The 19,791-nt window shown below is 52.2% G+C and overlaps 3 protein-coding genes across 6 annotated transcripts; 1 reads left to right on the forward strand and 2 right to left on the reverse strand.

Annotated features, from left to right (window-relative positions):
* Positions 1-468: 468 nt before the first annotated feature.
* On the reverse strand, positions 469-2,399 carry Banf1 (barrier to autointegration nuclear assembly factor 1). Of its 2 annotated transcripts, none has more exons than XM_075973108.1 (3): positions 2,277-2,399; positions 1,501-1,639; positions 469-991 (listed from the first exon to the last, which is right to left on the reverse strand). In XM_075973108.1, exons 2-3 carry the CDS (start codon positions 1,621-1,623, stop codon positions 845-847), a joined length of 270 nt encoding a protein of 89 aa, XP_075829223.1. In that variant the 5' UTR covers positions 1,624-1,639; positions 2,277-2,399; the 3' UTR covers positions 469-844. The 2 variants fall into 2 exon arrangements, with proteins under 2 accessions (XP_075829223.1, XP_075829224.1); XM_075973109.1 differs by lacking the exon at positions 2,277-2,399 and adding an exon at positions 1,858-2,096.
* A 199-nt stretch (positions 2,400-2,598) lies between these two features.
* On the forward strand, positions 2,599-5,863 carry Eif1ad (eukaryotic translation initiation factor 1A domain containing). 2 transcript variants are annotated; one of them, XM_075973106.1, is made up of 6 exons: positions 2,599-2,924; positions 3,685-3,903; positions 4,003-4,111; positions 4,272-4,380; positions 4,539-4,586; positions 5,546-5,863. In XM_075973106.1, exons 2-6 carry the CDS (start codon positions 3,817-3,819, stop codon positions 5,697-5,699), a joined length of 507 nt encoding a protein of 168 aa, XP_075829221.1. In that variant the 5' UTR covers positions 2,599-2,924; positions 3,685-3,816; the 3' UTR covers positions 5,700-5,863. The 2 variants fall into 2 exon arrangements, with proteins under 2 accessions (XP_075829221.1, XP_075829222.1); XM_075973107.1 differs by having other exon boundaries at positions 2,720-2,855.
* Positions 5,864-9,397: 3,534 nt separating this feature from the next.
* On the reverse strand, positions 9,398-18,336 carry Sart1 (spliceosome associated factor 1, recruiter of U4/U6.U5 tri-snRNP). Of its 2 annotated transcripts, XM_075973104.1 has the most exons (20): positions 17,961-18,336; positions 15,996-16,053; positions 15,576-15,631; positions 14,936-15,062; positions 14,725-14,830; positions 14,477-14,554; positions 14,270-14,369; positions 14,044-14,186; positions 13,726-13,932; positions 13,262-13,386; positions 13,051-13,181; positions 12,828-12,970; positions 12,322-12,495; positions 12,090-12,200; positions 11,823-11,910; positions 11,256-11,346; positions 10,995-11,130; positions 9,771-9,860; positions 9,559-9,680; positions 9,398-9,474 (listed from the first exon to the last, which is right to left on the reverse strand). In XM_075973104.1, exons 1-20 carry the CDS (start codon positions 18,271-18,273, stop codon positions 9,456-9,458), a joined length of 2,418 nt encoding a protein of 805 aa, XP_075829219.1. In that variant the 5' UTR covers positions 18,274-18,336; the 3' UTR covers positions 9,398-9,455. The 2 variants fall into 2 exon arrangements, with proteins under 2 accessions (XP_075829219.1, XP_075829220.1); XM_075973105.1 differs by lacking the exons at positions 15,996-16,053; positions 17,961-18,336 and having other exon boundaries at positions 14,936-15,103; positions 15,576-15,608.
* Between the last annotated feature and the right edge of the window lie 1,455 nt (positions 18,337-19,791).

The following is a 19,791-nucleotide window of genomic DNA, read 5'->3' on the forward strand; positions in this document are numbered from 1 at the left end:
GCTTGACAACAGTGGGACCGGAATTTAGTTTTCACGTTTAACTATTTCATTGCTATGGTAGCTGGACAAACAGCAAGTGTCCCACCCGTTCTTCCCAGAGGCGGAGAGCACATGACATGATGACTGGCAGGAGACCTCTTACCTACATCCTATCCACCCTCTTCCTGGTAACTTTGACTCCTACTGACTTTTCCACCAGGTGCTGCTTGACCAACTGTTGACATCTGGAAGCCTACAGCCTACCTGGCTCCCAGGAAGAAATCAACCCACTGTCTCTCCCACATTATTTAGGAATTGGGACACCTAGGGCACCTGCCCAAGGCCCACATGGCTAGGGTGGCTCCCTCTTGGGAGGGGAAAGGGAAGCCACCAGTTTCGGTCTGCACTGATAAGAAGTGAGGTAGATGTGTTCAACCCTGGGGAAAACACAACTCCCAGTCCACCTGCTTTCCAACACAGAAGACCAACTAGGAAGGCCACTGACTTTATTAATCTAGAAATATTTAAGGAGAGTGACTATTTTTGCCAAAAAAAGGGGGGGGGCAAAGGACATCCAACAGATGGTGAAGGGAGGGAGAAAGGGGCCAGAAATCCATTCAGGAAAGCTGGTAGCTGTTGCCATCGACTTGCAGGGGGAGGAGGGGCAAGGCATGCAAGGGCAAGAATTCCAAAATGGATGAAAGGCTGTGGGGAAGAGAACTCCCAAAAGACCCCGGAGTACAAAGGAAGTGACTGTGACAACAGCAATCTTTTCCTTCATGGGGACAGGGAGGAGCCCCACCCAGCTGCTGACTCTGGAGACTAGATTCTGTGGCTGGGGGGACTGAGGAGTCCCCAGAGTGCACTACAAGAAGGCATCGCACCATTCTCGAAGGCACCCAAAGCAGTCCCGGGACTGCTTGGCATTGGCACCACACGTGTCTTTCAGCCATTCTCGGAAGAGGTCTTCGTCTTTCTTTAGCACCAGAAACTGGCCAAGAACCACATAAGCCTGTAAGACAGGAGGGCACACAGCTAAGTGCCTCGTGGGCTAAAAACAACACCCTAAGGGGGCCAGATCTCTGAAGCTAGGCAGGGCCAGCTGGTGAGTCCTTGGGAAGGCAAGGCCATTTTTAAGACAGAGTTCTTGCTTTGCTGCCTAGACTAGCATTAAACTCAATGCTCTTGTCTCAACCTCCCAAGTGCTGGGGTCAGAACCAGGACCCACTACACCTAGTTCCACTTTTGTGGCACTGAAAACACCCAAAAGATGGGACACAGTGGGGTACACCTTTAACCCCAGGACTTGTGAGGTAGAAGCCCTGTCTCAAAACAACAACAAAAAACCTAACCACTAAAATGACCTTGTCTCCCAGATGCCCCCAAACCACTTGAAATTATCTACTACTTTCCGTGACCTCCCCATACCCCTACTTTCCTCACTCCCAATTTTTTTCCTTGGAAACACCTGTTGCCAACTTTCACTCGGACCCCTCCCTGACGTTAGTGGCCATGCCACACCTTATCAAAGCCCCTTTCCTCCAGCTTCTTGCCCAGGACTTCACCAATCCCGGCCAGGCTCCCCACTGGCTTTTCCCCCATGGGCTCTGCCACGAAGTCTCGGTGCTTTTGGGAAGTTGTCATCTTGATAAGGTTTAACCTGGGAAATTCCAAAAAAAAAAAAAAAACAAACAACAACAACAAAAAAAAAAGAAAGCAGGTTAGGGCTGAAGACCACAACTCCCAAGGGCAATCTTATAGGTCAGCTATTGTGGCTGCTTCCTCGATTCCTCTTATTTCACACCTGAGCAAACTGAGGGCCTGGGAAGTCTTTCCCCCGCTATTGCGGAATCTCCACTTTTTGGTTTGGGTACTGACCCGGTGGAGAGGACCAGCTTGCACTAACAGGTGGCGCACGCAGGGCACCGCAAAGATTCCCAGACACAGTGGCCAGGGCCTGCCCCGACGCTGTCCCTCTCGGTGACCTTGGCTAGGCAGCTGCCGACCCCGCTGCAACCACGTGGTAGGAATTGCAAACACCGGGTCTCGCGGGCCGCGCCGCCCTCCAGAGGCCAGCTAGCGCCGCGCACCCGCTCCGCCGGGCCGCAGGCTCCGCCCCGAGCGCGCCGCCCCGCCCCGCCTCCTCCACGCGCCGCCGCACCGCGCACCGCCTCTCCCGCAGGGCCGGGCGGCTCCGCTGCAACGGCGCGCCACGGCCATGAGTGCTCCTCGCCCTCCCGCCGCGGCGCGCCCCCTCCGCCCGGAGCCCAGAGCCGTGCCTCGCCGCTCACGCTCACCGGCAGCTCCGGCTCTGGTAACGGCTGCTCGCGCTACTCGGCAGCTCCCGCCGATACCTCAAGCTACTAGAACGTTCTTCGACTTCCGCTTCCGGGTCGCCTTATGAGCCGCCCTCCAAAAAAAATACCCAAATTGGGCGCGTCTAGCCATCCAGAACCATAGAGTTGAGGCGCAACCGCTAAGCGCGGCGCCCACAGGAATCGCTGTTTTCCGGTCCCTCACAGGAAGCCGCGCTGCTTTCTGCGGTCTTGTTTCTCCGGCCGCCCTTCCCACCTGGTGAGGCTGAGGAGACTACTGCCACCTTTTTCCTGCCCGGCAACTGGAACGCAAAGACTTAGGTTTGCCTGACTAGCTCGAGGGACGAGTTAAAGGAACGGACAGCGAAGGGGCGGGGCATCCGGAGGGCTACTGAGAGCCCCGGAAGTGCAATTGTCGCGGGTTCCTCGGAGTCCGGGCTACCTCCAGCCTCCTGACGGAAGCTAAGGAACACCCGAAGTCTGAGGCCCGGCGTCCAGACCTGCGCCCCATCGTGACCACCTGCAAGTCGCTCCCTCTGCTTCCGTCGAGCGAGGCTTGAAGTGAGTCGTGGACTAGCTGCTTCCAGCGTCACCCTGGAAAACCGAGCGAGCTTGTGTAACTCCGAGCGGGTGAGTACTGCGATGGTCGCCGCGTCCGTCGGAGATCCGCTTGCCTCCGCCTCCATGGGTTGGGATTAGAGTTTTGAGATTAAAAATTTGAGCCGGGCGGTAGTGGCGCACGCCTTTAATCCCAGCACTCGGGAGACAGAGGCAGGCGGATCTCTGAGTTCGAGGCCAGCCTGGTCTACAAAGCGAGTTTCAAGACAGCCGAGAGTGTTTCACAGAGAAACCATGTCTCAAAACAGCAAGACTGGAACTGAGATTAAAGGCTTGAGCCATCCCCACCTCCCAACTGAGACTATAAAACGTGTTTCGTGGTTTTGTTAAGATTTGCTGTGTGTGTGGCTACTCCAAGTGCCCTTGGAGGCCAGAAAAGGGCATTGGATTCCCCTAGAATTAGAGTTAGAGTGGGTTGTGAATCAGCTGATGTGGATGCTGGGTCATGTTTGCTCTTTTTGAGACAGGATCTCCCTATGTAGACCAGGCTGACCTCGAACTCAACAGTTGTCTGTCTGCCTCTACCTACCAAGTGCTAGGAATAACAGTGTACACCAGCATCTGGCTAAAGCTTGTGTTTGTTTTTTTGATTTTTTTTTTTTAAATGTGTATCAGTGTTTTTACCTGCATGATGTATGTCTCCAAAAGAGGGCGTTGGATCCCCTGGTGCTGGAGTCAGGGCAGTTGTAAGCCTGTGTGATTGCTGGGAACCGCATGTGGATTCTCTGCAAGAGCAAATTGTCCAGTACTGTAAAGCTCATGTTTTTAACAGGGCAAGGAGGTGCTTTCTCGCATAAGGCTGCTTCTCTTGAAAGCAGTCCTGGCTTCTAAGTGTGCCATCAGAATAACTCTGGAAGAAGAGCTGACCGTCTTGGCCCCCTAGCAGCCCTGGACAGAGCCCAGCATGTCTCAGGCCACCAAGAGAAAGCATGTGGTGCGGGAGGTGCTGGGGGAGCACGTGGTGCCCTCGGACCAGCAGCAGATAGTAAAGGTGAGTGGGCTGGAGCTGCGTGTGGGAGGGCTCGGTGCAGGGCGGTGTGTGCTTGCTCTAACTGATGACATGCCTAAGTCTTGGTCTTTCCTGGAGCAGGTCCTTAGGACTCCTGGGAACAATCTGCATGAGGTAGAGACAGCTGAAGGGCAGCGCTTCCTGGTGAGCATGCCCTCCAAATACCGCAAGAACATCTGGATCAAAAGAGGTTAGAAACCATATCCCTCTGCAGTACAGGGCCAGGCCTTGGCTCTTGATTTTCTAATCAATCAAGAGAAGGTTAGAAGCACCCCTCCACAGTACAGGGCCATGCTCGGCTCCTGATTTTCTCCCTCACGCAGGAACGCCTTTGTCTTTTTCACCTACAGGGGACTTCCTCATAGTTGACCCTATTGAAGAGGGAGAAAAAGTGAAGGCTGAGATTTCTTTTGTGCTCTGCAAGAACCACGTGCGCTCTCTGCAGAAGGAGGGGCACTGGTAGGATAATCTTGGGTTCTGGGGATAGTGACTTCCTTGCTAAGGAATGGGGCAGGGGTGGGGTAGGTTATGCCTTCCCAAGAGGGACATTTGGAAACAGATGTTTGTTTGCTGAGAGTCTCTCTTTGTGTTCTGACCTGACTCTTCTCTTCTCACAGGCCTGAAGCGTTCTCTGAGGTAACTGAGAAACAAAGCAATATGAACAGGTGAGGAGCAAGCCCCAGCCCAGGGAAGACAAAAGTACAGGTTCACACCTTGGTGCCTGAAGGAAAAAGATGGTCCTGATTTTCTCCTGTTGAGAACTTGAGCATACATAGTGGAGTGGGTAGCTGTGAGTGTGGCTTGACAGTCTCATGCTCCACGTTATAGGTTGGCTTACTAGGCAAGTGTCCTCAGGTGCGTTGTTTAATATCTTCAGACAGATTCCTAACTGGGTATGCTAGCACATGCCTGTAATTCTGGCAATTATAAGGTGGAAGCAGGAGTTTGAACCATTGTGGTCTACATGTAACAGGTCCAAAAGCCAGTCTGAGCTACATGAAACTTTTTCTAAAAAAAATAAAAAAAAGACAACGAGTTCAACTAGGAGGATTATGTAGAGTAAGGAAGGCAATGCTGAGTGTATCCGTTCGCACCTGGAGGTCTCAGCCCCTCTGAGAGTCACATATCAGATATCCTGCATATGAGACATTTATATTATGATCCATAAAAGGAAAATTAGTTATGAAGTAATTTTGTCATTTGGGTCATCACAGCATGCGAAACTTTGTGAAAGGGTCTGAGCATTAGGAAGTTGTGGACTTCTGGCTTACCTCATCAGCTGTTGGAAATGGGGGCTCCCTGCGTCTCTGCTAGCAGAGTTAGTTTTTGCTTCCTTACTGAAACCAGTGATGGGGTGGGTAGGAGGTAATCCTTAGTGGGTTTCCCTGTTCCTCTTCTTCCAGAAGCCCCTCCTGTTTCCTTGTTTATTATGTAGCTCTCAAACTCATCGTCCTCAGCTTCCTGCATCCCAGGCATGTGCTCCCACATCAGCGTTTTGGACTCTTGGATTTTTCGAACCGTACTGGTTCCTGACAGTTCGAAATGCTGGTCCTGATTTTCAGAAACTCTGGGTCATGGGTCTGGTTTTCCCAGATGTTGCTTACTATGTCTTTTGCTCACACAGACAGAGTCAGCCAGAACTCCCCACTGAGCCACAGCTGTCAGGAGAAGAGTCCAGTTCTGAAGATGATTCTGACCTCTTTGTCAACACCAATCACAGACAGTATCATGAGAGTGAGGAGGAGAGTGACGAGGAGGAGGAAGAGGAGGCAGCCTGAGCCTAGGACTCGCTTCTCTACTTGCTCAGGGACTACCCCTTGGCTTATCAGGGCTTGGACATTCCCAGGCTGCCCTGCAAGCCTTTTCTTTTGGATGGGGACAGGGCATGGCCCCTTTCTGAACTGACCTAGAAGAATTAAACCCCTGGTGGGTAATGACTTAACACTGGTGTCCGAGTGGCTCTGTGTTAGGGAAGCTCGTGGTGAAGCCCTCTTTCTCGGTGGAGGCCTTGGTCACCTGTGGGTAGAATGGAACTGGGGTTTGGCTGGAATCTGCACCGTGTGACTTGTTCATAGCACCTCTCTGGGCACTGGGTAGCTCACCCTGTGCTGTGCCTCCTTACCTAACAGCAGTCATTACCTGCTTACACTCAGTAGTGATCCAGTAGTTAAGGTTGCGGCCTAGGGCCTCTTAAGCACGGCTCAGGACAAATCCCATGGTGCCTTGTGAGCTGCTTCCCTTCCTTCCTAGTTACCCTTACTGTAGCACTGCTTACTGTCTGCTGCCGTGTAAATGACAGCCCGTGCACCTCTCTCCCTCAGCCACCTGTCATCTCCAAACGTGTCTGGTCAGGGTATCTCTGTCCTTACGATGTCCTTGATTTTCAGAGTTTTGCTAATCTCCTGAGGCTATTAATTTTCCTATAGTCTTTTCTTGAGATGGTCTCTATAACCCAGGCTTGCTTGGGAATCATTGTGTAGCTTGGGCTCACCCACTCAACAGCTGTCCTGCCTCAATCTCCAAGAGCTGGGATTATGGGTATGAGCCACTGTCCCTGGCTGTTGTAGCATCCCCATTCCTTGAACCGCAGCATCAAAAGGCCTATTGTGCCTCATTCCTTTCCTCACAGCAGTCTCCCTTCATGTAATCATTTTAGAGTAGATCTCCTGTTACTTTAGCTAGAAGACCCTTCAGTGGTCCAGGCACTCGGCAAACTGCAAGCTGCCTCTTGGGAGGCTTTTGCTTCTGGCTGTACACTGCTAGCACTAACCCAGCCTGCTGAAGACTGGGCTCACAGCTTAGTCTTCCCTCTGCTGGCCATCTGGCCATCCCACAGTAGAACCCTTCAGCCCTGTTGCCAACTCCTATAGTGCATGTGTGCAGATTTCTGTTGTGAGCTAATGGGACTTATACTTTGGAGCTTTCCTCTTGTTTTCTGAGGATTTTTTTCTGTTGTGGATTGGTAGATGGTTGGTGGGGTGTGGTCATTATGGGAGGTATACCTCAGGTATGCTATATAGAACCTCTTGTTTCCCAACAGGAAATCTTATGATCATGTCCTCCCCAACTCTGATCTGTCCGTTCTTTGTGTTTTTTATTTATTATGTATACAGTATTCTACCTGTGTGTATGCCTGCAGCCCAGAAGAGGGCACCAGACCTCATTACAGATGGTTGTGAGCCACCATGTGGTTGCTGGGAATTGAACTCAGGACCTTTGGAAGAGCAGGCAATGTTCTTAACCACTGAGCCATCTTTCCAACCCCTTCATGTTTGTTTTTTATGATACTAAGTATCCTTGAGTATACATATGTTTAAATATAGATGTATATATATATGGAAAAATAGACCAGGTGGGTTAAAGCTAAATATAAATTTATCTTCTCTGGACTTGTTTTGTTTTTTCAAGACAGGGTTTCTCTGCAGCTTTGGAGCCTGTCCTGGAACTAGCTCTTGTAGACATATATATGTAATTTATATTTTAAAAACCATAATTCAAGCAACTCTGAGTTGTGTACATTTTGCTTTCTGAGTGTCTCTTAACCCTTATGCTTAAGATCTACATTTAAAATATCTTTTAATAAACTCTCTTTGGGGGGAGCTGAGAACTTGCTCAGCAGTTCCAAGCATTATCTACTCTTCCATAGAACCAGGGTTTCCATCCTCAGCAACTGTGTGGAGTCACATCTGTAACTCCAGTTCCAGTGGATCAACCCCTCTTCTGGCTTCTGCAGCCACCAGGCAAGAAATGTGGTAAACAGACACACACATGCGAGACACCCATCCCCATATAAAACATTATAAAAACCCTCAATTCAAAAAAAAAAAAAAGGGAAGAAAAACTGTTAACAGAAAATAGAATAGAAACCATTAGTTCACATAGAAAGTGTTCAAGCAGAAAATATATTCTGTGGGTCATTTTAGGTCACAGAGGCATTTTTGGGGTCAGAGACCTAATCTGTTCCCTTTCAGAGCCCACCCCCAACTATCGTTGTGACTTTTATTTTTCAAGACAGGTTTCTATGTAGCCCTGGCTGTCCTAGTGAACTCACTCTGTAGACCAGGTTGGCCTCGAACCCACGGAGATCCACTTGCCTCTGCCTCAAGTGCTGGGATTAAAGGCTGCACTACTACTACCCAGCCTGTTCTGACTCCTAATAGAAATTAAATTTGCCCATTACATTGTAGATTGGAAGCAGGCACAATTCCACATCTGGTCACCTTCCATATGCATGAGATGCACACACATCCTTCAATCCCGTCACAGAGATAACTATTTACCCATCTGTCAATGCCCGTGGATTATAGCATTGTTAGGTACATCCTTGTGCGCTTTCTGTTGCTAAGCCAACATGTTTTTAGTTTAAAATGGAAATTTTCAAAATATCCAGAAACAGCAGAAAAACAGCCTCTCACGCTTGCCACTGAGCCCTCCACATTGTCAATTCATCAGTCATGCCTCATAACTGCTCCTTCTGGTTTTTATTTATGCTGGGGTAATGTCATTGTCACATCCATCTATTGGTGTATATTACAGTAAATCTCTGTAACAGGTGGGCCAAAGCAGTAGGCAGAGCACCAGGCTGGAAGATGACCTCAGGACCTCAGAAGGATGCAGGCATAGCTTGAAGGGACAAGGGCTCCAGACCAAGGAACAAAGGTACAACTGGCACTGGACTTCTGGCCTGTGTTCCTGTCACCATACCCTGAGAGCCAAGATGTACCTATGAAGCCTATCTGGATGGGGACACCCCTGCCTTCCCATGACATACCATGTTCAAAGAGGCCTAGAGGTGACATGGCTTCTCAATGAAGCCTGAGCAGGATTCAGAGATCATGCCTTCCTCTTGCAGCTCAGAGCCCGAGACTCAGTAACTTCAGCTAAGTCACAAAGCAGTAAACTGTGAAACTCAGAAGCCAAATCCAGTCCCTTGATGCTAGTGCCCTCCCCCCAGGTGACAGGAGGTGGCATCTCTGCCCTACTAGGAAAGGTAGGTAGTGCTGGGCACCCTAAAAACTATAGCCAGGGAAATTACAGGGTAGTGGCTGGTCCAGCCCTAGCAACACCCATGTGACCAAGTCTCTACAAGTAACAACCACTTGGAATGACGAAGCCAACTCAGCCAAGGTGTAACAGGGACCGCACCATTAGGTGGAGGGGCTTCTGTTCCCGCTGAGTCAGCTCCCATAGAGGAATGTCCTTTGAGGGCAGGGGCTGGTTTCCCTTGTCACCTCTGCTACTTACTAGATTTCAAGTCACACAGTAAGGACCTGCCCCATCTTGCTCCTCTATCTATAATCAGTGAGACTGCACTCACTGCAGGCTCATGTGGGAAGCAAGCATTCCCATTGTTCAAATGTCAGTACTGAGGCTAACGGAGGCTCAGGAACTCGCCAGGTCACAGAACCGACCATGACCTGAGGCACAGCCTGTCTTGCTTCCTAGGTTTGATCTTAGACTGAGCATGACCAGGAAGGAAAAAATAAGGAGGGGACTTTATTTAACATCTGGGAGGGGAAGGAAGGAAGGTGGCTTCATTTGGTGATGGTGTTCCTGCAGGGGGAAGAGAGCAAAGGGATGTGAGACTGGAGAGAAGGTACGCAGTGCCCCGCCCCCCCCACCAGGCCCTCTACTCACGCATTCATGCTCTTGCCACTGCCACTGAGCACGATGTATGGTGTCTTCTGGGCCTTCTGCTTCTCCTGGAGCAGTGCCACAGTGCCCAGGGGCGTATCACTGGAGCTCATCTTTTTCAGGAGCTGCGGAGCCAGAGTAAAGTCAGCACAGGGGTGCAGACAGAATATCCTACAGCAGCCAAAATGCAGAGCCCCCCACCTCCAGAGACCCACCGCCTCCTCATCCAGCTTCTTCATTCGCCGCTCAGTCTTCATCTTGCCTGAACCCTTCCCGTGGAAGCGGTGGGACAGTTGCCGGAAGGCCTGGGGATACAAAACACACAGGAACATCAGAAATGCCAGGCCAGGACACCAGAGACACACACATCCACTAGGAGCTTTGCAACAGCGACTGGGAGTGCTGATTCCCCCAACCCAGGATTAGGCTCAAGTGTTAGGAAGAGAAGAGATGGGACAAGGACCTAGATCTGGGCATCATACATGGGTTGTGTGCAACCCGGGTGCTTGGAATATAGGGTGAGACCCTGCCTCTGGGAGCTGGGGCTGAGCCCAGCAAATGTGGAGCTAACATACATGATAGGGATGGGAGTCAGAAGCCTGGATACCGCCCCAAGGATGAACACCCTCAGGCTGGGGGCTTTGGGTACAACAGGCAGCATGGGTGTCAAATCTTCCCGAGAGCCGTGGAAACAGCTGTGCTGTGCCCACCAAAGAGCAATAGAAGCAAGGTTCTATCACCTCACAAGGTCCCCAAGGCAGTCAGGCCCCCGGAATGTTTTTGCTCTTTCACTCTTTGGACTTTGGCGGAGCCTACAATTCAGCTCCCAAATAAATCACACCCAGAGGCTTATTCTTTTTGCTGGTCTTGAACTCACAGAGATCCACCTGCCTTTGCTTCCCAAGTGCTGGAATTAAAGGTGTCTGCCACCACCACCAGGCCAGAGGCTTATTCTTAGTTATGAATGCCCAGCCTTAGCTTGGCTTGTTTCTTGCCAGTTTTTCTTAAATTATCCCATCTACTTTGGCCTTTGGGCTTTTATCTTTCTCTATTCCTGATACCTTTTTTTTCCTTCTTACTCTGTACTGGGCTGCGTAGCTAGATGGCTGACCCCTGAAGTCCTCTTCCCCTCATTCCCATATCCCTTTCTTCCAGATTTCACTTCATATTTATCCTGTGTGCCTACCAGCCCTGTCTAGTCCTCTCTCCTGCCTCGCTATGGGCCTCAGCTCTTTATTAGAGCATTGAGTGTTTTTTAGGCAAAGTACCACAATTTCACAGAGTTAAACAAATGCAACAGAAACAAGAGTAACACACCTTAAAACAATATTCCCCAACACTGGAGTGTTGCCCTGCCTTGCTGGGGGTGAGGGTGTTTTTGGCTCCATCCTGACCTAGTCACCCTTGACATGGCCCTGTCTTCAGGGCACCCTGCTCACCTCCTTGGGAGTCAGTTTCCTGCCCGTCTCGTCCACGTACTCAATCTTAACATCAGGCTTGTAGCCGTCCTTCTCCTTGAAGTCCTGGGTGAAGCCCCTGTACTCCTCCCGCCGGCTGTACTTATCATCGATGGCCCTAGACCCAGGCAGAGGGGTGCAATGTGAGCTGCCCGCTGTCTACTGCGTGTTCAGAGCAGCCCAGCTTTGTGTCACAGACATGCTCACATCTGCCCCGCTTCCTGCCCTCACTGCCACACTCACATCTTATCCTCGATGCAGTACACGGCTGAGGGCAGTGACTTATTGGGAGCCTTCACCCGGGCCACCTTTTGCACTGTGGTCTCCAGAAGCCCTGAGGACAGAGAAGTTGTGATACCCAGGAGGCCTACGCCTCAGGCAGACATAGCCAAGACAGCCTGAGTAAAGCAGGCCCCGGGGCCCCAGCTCACATGAGTGCTAACATCTCTCAGAGCCTTGCTCAGCATGTGAACATGTCACATCTGGTTTACAGACCAAGAAAACAGACGTGAGAGACCATCACCTCCCCAAGGAAACTGCAGAGCTGGGGTCTAGACCCTAGGGTATTGTCTAGCCCAGCGCACTTCTTCAAGGATCAGAGCCTTTAAGGCACAGAAGAGGGACAGGTGGTCCTACCCTGGACCACAGGCAAACCAAGGCTCAGGAGCTGGAGAGCTACTCAAAGCACTGAGTCTGAGAGGAAGAGGTAGCAGTACAGACCCAAGGACATCATGCTGCAGCCATTGGCACCCACCCAGCCCTTCTCTACCATAGCACCCGACTGCCAAGGCTCCTAGCCTGAACCCACACCTTTGTTCTGACACAGGAGCAGGGCAGCAGCCAGCCCTCTGTTCACGATGGGTTCCTCATCCAGGATGGTGGTAGAAGAAGCGGAGAACTAGAGGAGAAATGTGGGGTAGAGGAACAGCCACCCCCACCAGGCCAGGCTATGACACCAGTTTTAACGGATTCCCCAGCTGGCTCTTGGAGGTTTAGTGCCCTCCCCACGGGGGTGGAAGCTCTGGGACACTGGACAATGAGCCCGGGTTCCTACAGCCACGCCCCATCAGTGCTCACATCCTGTTGCTGCTTCTCCTCATCGAGGTTGACGGTGCTCCAGCCGATGTTCTCTTCTCCATCTGATTCAGAGCCACCATTGGCCGAGCGCTCTTCATCCCTTTCGAAGTCCTAGGACCAGAAGTTAGGGTGAGGAAGTTAGGGCAGCCCTAGCCCTCTCCTGCGACCTTTGAGCATTGAAGCAGAAGCTACCACTTTAAAGACACCAGGCCAGGGGAACAGCGGGACCCACCATGAGTTCCTCCTGCTCTTCTCGGTTGCCAGCCAACCCATAGGTGGGGATCTCCCCTAGCGTGCGGCAGAATTCAGAAGTGGCATTGAACACGATGGCCCCCTTCCGCTCAGGGTCCTCTTCCTCCTCCCAGCCGCGCTGGCGAGACTCCAACTTCTTCACAATCTCCACCACCTGGGGGAGGGAGTGGCTGTGGGCAGACCCCAAGTTTCTGGGGTGATACCACAGATCCTCCCTGGTGGCAATAACCCAGCTATTTCCACACACACACAATGGATCTAACAGGGCTCCATGTCCCCTCTGGTTTCTGCAGCCTCACTCTGTGCAAACGCGGCAATGGTTCCCTACTACCTAAGGAATCTACCACCCTGGAGTTACCAAACCAAGAAACCTGGTCCTAACCAGATGTTACAAACACAGGAGACTCCTGAGAATGTGGGTGGCAGGCTCACATGCTCACAGGGAAAGGCCCCAAACCACACATCAGCTTCCATGCTCAGCCTCACCTTCTCGCCGCTGTCTCGAAGCTGCTGTAGTTGCTGCAGCTGCCGCAGACGCCGCCCCTTCTCCAGCTGCTTCTGCAGCTCCAGCTCTGCTTCATCTTCTTCCAGCACCTCTGGGGACCCTGACGGAAGAGCTCCCCCATCCTCTGGTGGAAACATGGACACCTGCTCACACCACCTCCTTGGCCCACAGACCCACCCCACTCCCTGCTAGCCAAACCCGAACCTTCATCACTGATATCCATGTTCTCTACTCTAGTATCATCTGATGGTGGGGGCTGGGCCACAGGGTCCTTCTCATCCTCCAGGGCCTCCTCCTCCACCTCAGGAACTCGACGCCGACCCCGGCCCCGAAGCCTAGGAGAACGGCACAGTTCAGTGAGTGGTGTTCCCTAGGCTGGCCCAGCCCTCATACCCGCCACTGTGCAGAAGCACACCTGGATCCAAAGTCCCCATCCTGAGTCTGGTCCCCGAGAGGCAGTAAGTCATCTGCCCGCATTACAACTTCCTTCTCCTTCTTTCGGATTTTCTTCACCCTCCGCTTGGTCTTTTTGAAGGTCACCTTCAGAGAGGAGCACAGAGCAGTGGGGTGGAGTCCTGGACACCACTACCTCCATTTTCCTATCACTCCTCACAGCAAGCCTCCAAAGACGGCTGCTGGCATCATCAGTCCACATGGGTGCCCAGGCTGTGAAGTGACTCACGCAAGGAACAAGCTGCTTTGGGGACAGAACTGGAACATAAACACAGGCCCACTGGTTCAGTGGTCCCTATTCATCAACACTAGCACTTCCGTGGGCTGCCATTCACTGCTCACCAGGAACCAAGTGCTATGCCAACACTCAGTTTCCCTCCCAAGCTCACGTTGGCAGTGTGTGACGAGAGGAGGAGAGAGACTCACCATCTCTTCAGGACTGAGATACTCAGAGGCAAGCCGGGGCCCTACAGAGCTCAGAGACTGAGCCTGCAGCCGTAGCTTAGCCCGGATCTCTTCCAGCTCGCGTTCCCTTAGTCCATCAGCCATGCCACCCTGCTCCAACCGGAAGGAATGTGGCCGCTCGCCCTCCAGCTCCTCATCATATTTGGCCAGGATAGAGCGGGGCTTTTGCTGCAAGACAAGAGGGTGGCTGGGACCTAGGGCAACTCTTGGGAAGCCATGGAATTGTGGCTTTCTTAGCACCACACACCATCCACCCCAGCTTCTGCCCCACAGGCAAACCTGTGCCAAATCATCCACACTCTCATCTTCTGCATAGGGCAGGTAGTCGGGCTTCTTCTTCCGCAGCTCCACATTCTTGTCTGCCCGCTCCTTGTCCACCATGTTCACGTTCACCAGCACGTCCTCTCCCTCCTGCAGGACTCCTGAAACAGCACAGACGGCACAGTTCCCACCGCCCCAGCTTAACAGTGCCCACACCCCACATGGAGTAACCAGCTCAGCTCACCTTTGTCCTTTAAGGTAAGGACCACAGTCTCCCCTTCTCGAAAGGAATCGATAGCATGTTCCACAGTGAGGCCCTGCAAATCCCGGGCACTATACAAGTCCTACAGGCAAAGAATCAACCAAGTCAAAAGCCATAAGCCACCCAACTCTGGGATGCCCACATCAAGGCCAGTGTCCACCAGAAAGTCTCTGGATGCTGCAGCTTCACCTGTCGCCTCTGCTCAAACTCCTCCTCCACTAGAGTGCTCACACCAAACTCTTGGTCCATCTCCTCCAGTAGCTTGGCCTGTGGGGAAAGAAAGGATGACCAGTAACCTCAACTCAGTGACCAAAAGGCACCCAGGACCCTAGCAAGCTGCTGCACAGAAGGACAGGCTTTGCAGTGAAACTGGAGAACCCAAGTCCCTGAGCACAGCCCACCCCTGGCCAAGCCCCCACACTGCCAGGGGTTCTCACCCGCTTCTCCGCCAGGTCCTTCTCCTTCTGCAGCTGCCGGCTCCTCTCGATCCAGGCTGCAGTGTCATCCAGCCAGGGGTCATCCTCCCCGAGAGTCTTTATTTTCCTGAGGAGGGAGGACACTTAGGATGGAACCCAAACGTGTTCTCCCAGTCTGACCCAGGGGCAAGGAAGCAAAGAGAGTCTTCCTGCTTGGCCAGAAAACCCTCACCCCAATTTTTGGTTCAGCAACCGCTTTTCCTTGGCAGCTGCCAGCTTCTCCCGTAGTTCTTCACGCTGTCGCAAGGCCATGGGGTTGATGACATCAGCTGCCACGGGCTCCTCCTTGGTGCCCGCCTCTGGAAGGGGGGCCCAGACGTGAGGCTATGCTTGCCCATGGCTGGTGGGGAGAGGAGGGAGCCACTCACCCTGCCCCTTCCAGCCCAGGGGCCAGAAGGGGCCAAGAGAGGGGAAGAACTTTCACCTCCCTATTCCTATCTCACCCCTTGTCCCCCTCTGTCACTCCACATAGTGTGACAGGAACCTCCCCTCTATGCCTTCCAAAGCTGCTCAGATCACGTGGGCTTTTCCTGTCAGTTTGGTTTTTGGTGAGCATGCTTATTTTTATAAAAGCAAACCAACACCACTTAGACAGCCTACAGCAACTGTGCATGTCCCTTAGCCTGCCTAAAGTCAGGGTGAAGGTACCAAGACCACACAAGAAAAATATATCTCAGATTCCCCACTAAGACACAAAGGACAAGTCTTGGCCCTCTGACAATACATACGGAAGGCTACTAAATGGAGTTGCCTCTGCATGCTAAGCCCCACTTCCTTCCCACTTAGATGCCCCAGTTCAGCCAGACACTCACCTTTCTTGACAGCATTGACCTCCAAGGGTTTCAGCCCCAACTTTGCACGGAGTTTACTGAAGACAAGAGACAGAAGTATTAGGGTCTACCTGAGAAATGGGTAGCAAGTGCATTTATGGATAGGCAGGAGGTGAAAACAAGGCGAAAATGAGTGTCCCTAGGGAGACAAGCAGAGGCCCTAATCCCAGCAGCCTAAGGCGTGAAGACACAGGCTTCCAGATCAGGGAACGCCTAATTGGGGAAGGCCCTCCTTCCTCTTGGGTCTCAGTTTCCTCCACCGTAGCTCCCACACTGGCTAACTGACTCATGTGGCTACCCCAACTCTAACTGGCTCCATTTGCAGTGCAAGGGTTTCTGTAGGTGACAGTGCCGGGTGTACCCGCTCTCAGAGGAAAACCAGACAGCACACGGGCTACTTACTTGGTCTCCTCGATGCTAAGTGATGAGGCATCTCCAGAGCTAGTTTTGGAGCTGGCAGCTAGAACAATAAGGAGGATGGCTTAAAGGACCCATGAACATGGGACCAAGAAGCAACACTGTGGGCTCCAGCTGCAAGGTCGAAGACAAGGGCCCTTCACCAGCACCTGGGTAGATGACACCAGAAAACAGCAGCCTTCTTTCCCCAGATCCCCAGCAGCTACTACCCTGTCTAGCAACACTGCCTCTTCCCTTTCTTTCTGACCCAAGTGGTTCAACCCTCTGCATCCTTCACTGCCCCTCCAAACCTCTGTACTCTACCTTCAGCCTCCACTGTCCCCTCTGCTCTTGTTCTCAGGAAATTCTATCAAAAGATCAAGCATCAGCTCCATGAAGCCGTGTTCAATTACTGACAGAATGAGAACTCCACCTTGAACTGCACAGCTCTCTCTGCTCACAGCAGCGTGTGCAGTCAAGGAATACTGACTAGGGTGCCTTCCAGGTCAGATGTTGCAGACACAGGTAAATAAGCCCTCTGGACTTGCTCTACCACCCCACCAACAGGAGGGAACTTCAACAAACATCACACAGAGGAAGATGCCACCAGGACATCCAAGTCCCCTACCCCTCACTTCTTGCAGCTCATCTCCTGTTCTTTAAACCTAACAGGGCCTTCCTCCTCCACCTAGGCTCCAGATCCCATATTCTATATGGACTTGGGAAGTCCCAAATCTCCCTTTTTCCAATTAGATTATTTTCAAAAAGTTTCAATTTGGGGCTGGAGAGATGGCTCAGTGGATAACAGTACTTGAGGTTCTTACAGAGGATCCAGGTCTAGTTCCCAGAATCTATATGGCAGTTCACAACCTAACTCAGTTCAGGGGAGCTAATGCCCTCTTGTGACCTCCATAAGCACCAAGTATGCACGAGGTACAGATCCACACATGATGGTTTAAAAGGTTTTTGTTTAATGCCCTGTGGTGTGTGGCGCTGTTAATCACTCAATCTTTTCAGCAATTATCTCTTTGCACAGGTCCTACGACCCAGCTTAGTTTTCCTCCCATTTGGCTACTCTTTATTTTATAAGTATGATCCTTTCCCCACAACTGAGCTACTGGTATTTATCAAGTCCTATTTCTGACCCTAGTTCCCCCTCCACACATTTGAGGGCTCTTCTTTGGTTTCCTGAATACACTCTGGTCCAAATTCATTCTATCCCGCTTCAACTGCAGGTTTTCCCATGCGCACCAACCACAGAGCTCCGAAACTGTGCCGTTCTCCCTTGCTTCAAATCCGCTAACCTTCTAAATGCAATTTCAACAGACGACCACACACAATTCAGCAGGCCGATGAGGTCAAAACTCAAGGGGACGTTCCCTAATCCTCATCCCTCCCATCCTCGGTCCAGGCACTAAATTTAGTTCATTCCACGTCCTAAACACCTATATCAATCTGTCCACTCCTCTCCACCCCGCAGCATGGAGAAACATGCATACTCACTATAATCCTCACCTGGCTGGGCTGACCCCCCTCATCTCTCGGTCTCTACTATTTCTGACAAGCTTTCAGTTCAGTGATCCTTTTAATCATACAAAGTAAATCAACTCACTTCCCTACTCAAACTCTCGGCTCCCTGCCATCTTCACAAAGCGCAAATTTCTCAACAGTGTTTACAGCATAGGGTCCTTGGTGTTCAGACCCAGGCGTATCTTACTGCTTCACGACGCTACCACGAGCCCAACACATTCGCCCATCAGGTTTCCCTTGCCGCTGTGCATGCTCGTGTCTCATGCACCCACCCAACACAGAAGACACAAATCTTCATGAAGCTTAGCATGGGGAGTCAGTCTTTAATCCACAACAACCAGAGGGAGTCTTTAGCACGAAAGGCAGAAGGCCCTCGGGGTCACCCTGCACCCTCCGTCCCGGGCACCCCAAGACCCTGCCCCGCCCCCGCCCCGCCCTCACCGGCCTCGTAGCCGTCATCGCGTTTCTCCCGCTTCACGCGCCGCTCCGAGGGCTCCGCTTGACTTCGTTCGCGACCGTGGGCGCCGCCGCGGGCCTCGGCTTCGGCCCCGCGCCTCCCGCTCCCGCGCTCGCCCCCACGCTCGCGGCTCCGCTTCCGTCGTTCGCCGCCGCTGCTGCCGCCGCCACTGCTCCGGTGCTTGTGTTTCTTATGCTCTCGATGCCGAGGAGGCTGCTCGGTGGCGCTCCCGGTACCGGCCGCCGCCGTCGTGCCGGCCGCCTCCTTCTCTCCGCGGTGCTTCTTTGACGACCCCATGATTAGCGCGTCGGTCTGGAGCCGGGCCGCCACCCGAGCCCAGGCAACGCAAAATGGGAATACTTCCGGGTCGCGCGGCGGCCGCCGACCTGTTGCCGGAAACTAAGAGCGGCTGCTTCCGGGGCCCGCCTGGGAACCTCCTAAAACGGCGCGTTCCCGGCTGCCAGGTATTGGTCTCTGCGCATGTGCACTTGCCGAGGCTCCGGAACCGCTTCCTCTCTGTCGTGCTACCCCCGTGTTGCTCTGTACCTCTAAGTCTCCGTGGGCGGCCCCTCTCCAGGACTGTCCTTCTAGTAGGCTCCGGGGCCGAGGTTGCATCCGGTGCTGGAAGATACCTCATGTTATCTTCATAAAGAAACCAGCTCCGAAGGCCCAGCCTTGCAACCCCAATAAACTAGAATTGCCAGCGAGCACTGCTGTCGTCCTCCGTTCCCTGGATTGCTGGTGGATTGGGTCTTTTTAACCTGCTCTCTGGACTGCTAAGGAACGCTCTATGAATTTGTGCCTGTGAACCCCACGAAACTGAGTGGGGTTTTTTTGTTGTTGCTTTGTTTCTAGTTTTTATTTTTCGTTTTTAAAGATTTATTATGTACACCGTGTTCTGTCTGCATGTTTACCTGCAGGCCAGAAGAGGGCACCAGATCTCATTATAGATGGTTGTGAGCAGCCTTCTCCCGGGCCCATTTTTCTTTCTAAGATAGGGTCTGTATAGCTCTGATTGGCCTGGTAGCTGGTCTCAAACCCACCACAGTCCCTCTGTTTCAGCTTCCCTTGTGCTGAGAGTCGCTGGGATTTCAGGCGTGCACGCCCACACCGAGCTCGAGTGCAAATTTGGCACATCCATATTTTTTTTTAAGGCTGTCCAGTTAACTATGGCCCCAGTCTAGGATTACAAGCGCAAGCCACCACGTCTTGCTTTCCCGCCTTTTCTCTCTTACTGGGCTTTTTGTTTGGTTTGGTTGCTTTGTTTTGGTCTTGAGGAGGACTTTAAAGTTCAGGGCTCACACACCCCTTCTAATAGTAGTTGCTCCTCTGGGGGCTTCCTGTATCGCACGTCTCGGCATGTTTTGGTGTGGTCTGTGTGCTCCTTTAAAGCTCTGTTCCTAACCGGGCAGTGGTGGTGCACTCCTTTAATCCCAGCACTCCAGAGACAGGCAGGCAGATCTCTGTGAGTTCAAGGCCAATCTGGTCTACAAGAGCTAGTTCCAGGAGAGGCTCCTCGGAAAACAAAGACATAAATAGGCAAGCAAGCTTCACTCCAAGACTATCTCAGAGAACAAAAAGATATCAATAAATAAAGCTCCAAGACCGGGCGTCCTCAGAGGCAGGGTCCTGTTCACTAGGATTTCTAGTCCCCAGGTATATGTGCGTTGGAGAAAGCATGGGAAAGTCTCACCGATTCCTTTCCAGGTGTCCCACTGCTCAGTAGCAAAGACACAGCATGTGTTTGCTGAGGAACGGGGTGCAGCCAGGGTTCCCAACGGATGTGGGAAATAGCTAAGACGAGGCCACCCACTT

The sequence above is a fragment of the Microtus pennsylvanicus genome, chromosome 5 (genome assembly GCF_037038515.1).
Source record: "Microtus pennsylvanicus isolate mMicPen1 chromosome 5, mMicPen1.hap1, whole genome shotgun sequence".
Classification (NCBI taxonomy): Eukaryota; Metazoa; Chordata; class Mammalia; order Rodentia; family Cricetidae; genus Microtus; species Microtus pennsylvanicus.

Coding starts and splice junctions, on each gene's coding strand:
- Banf1 (XM_075973108.1), bottom strand. CDS start 1,623: ATGACAACTTCCCAAAAGCACCGAGACTTCGTGGCAGAGCCCATGGGG. Junction 992..1,500: donor AGGAAAGGGGCTTTGATAAG/GTGTGGCATGGC, acceptor CCTGTCTTACAG/GCTTATGTGGTTCTTGGCCA.
- Eif1ad (XM_075973106.1), top strand. CDS start 3,817: ATGTCTCAGGCCACCAAGAGAAAGCATGTGGTGCGGGAGGTGCTGGGG. Junction 3,904..4,002: donor ACCAGCAGCAGATAGTAAAG/GTGAGTGGGCTG, acceptor TTCCTGGAGCAG/GTCCTTAGGACTCCTGGGAA. Junction 4,587..5,545: donor AAACAAAGCAATATGAACAG/GTGAGGAGCAAG, acceptor TTGCTCACACAG/ACAGAGTCAGCCAGAACTCC.
- Sart1 (XM_075973104.1), bottom strand. CDS start 18,273: ATGGGGTCGTCAAAGAAGCACCGCGGAGAGAAGGAGGCGGCCGGCACG. Junction 16,054..17,960: donor CGATGACGGCTACGAGGCCG/GTGAGGGCGGGG, acceptor TTATTGTTCTAG/CTGCCAGCTCCAAAACTAGC. Junction 12,971..13,050: donor CATGGATATCAGTGATGAAG/GTTCGGGTTTGG, acceptor TGTTTCCACCAG/AGGATGGGGGAGCTCTTCCG.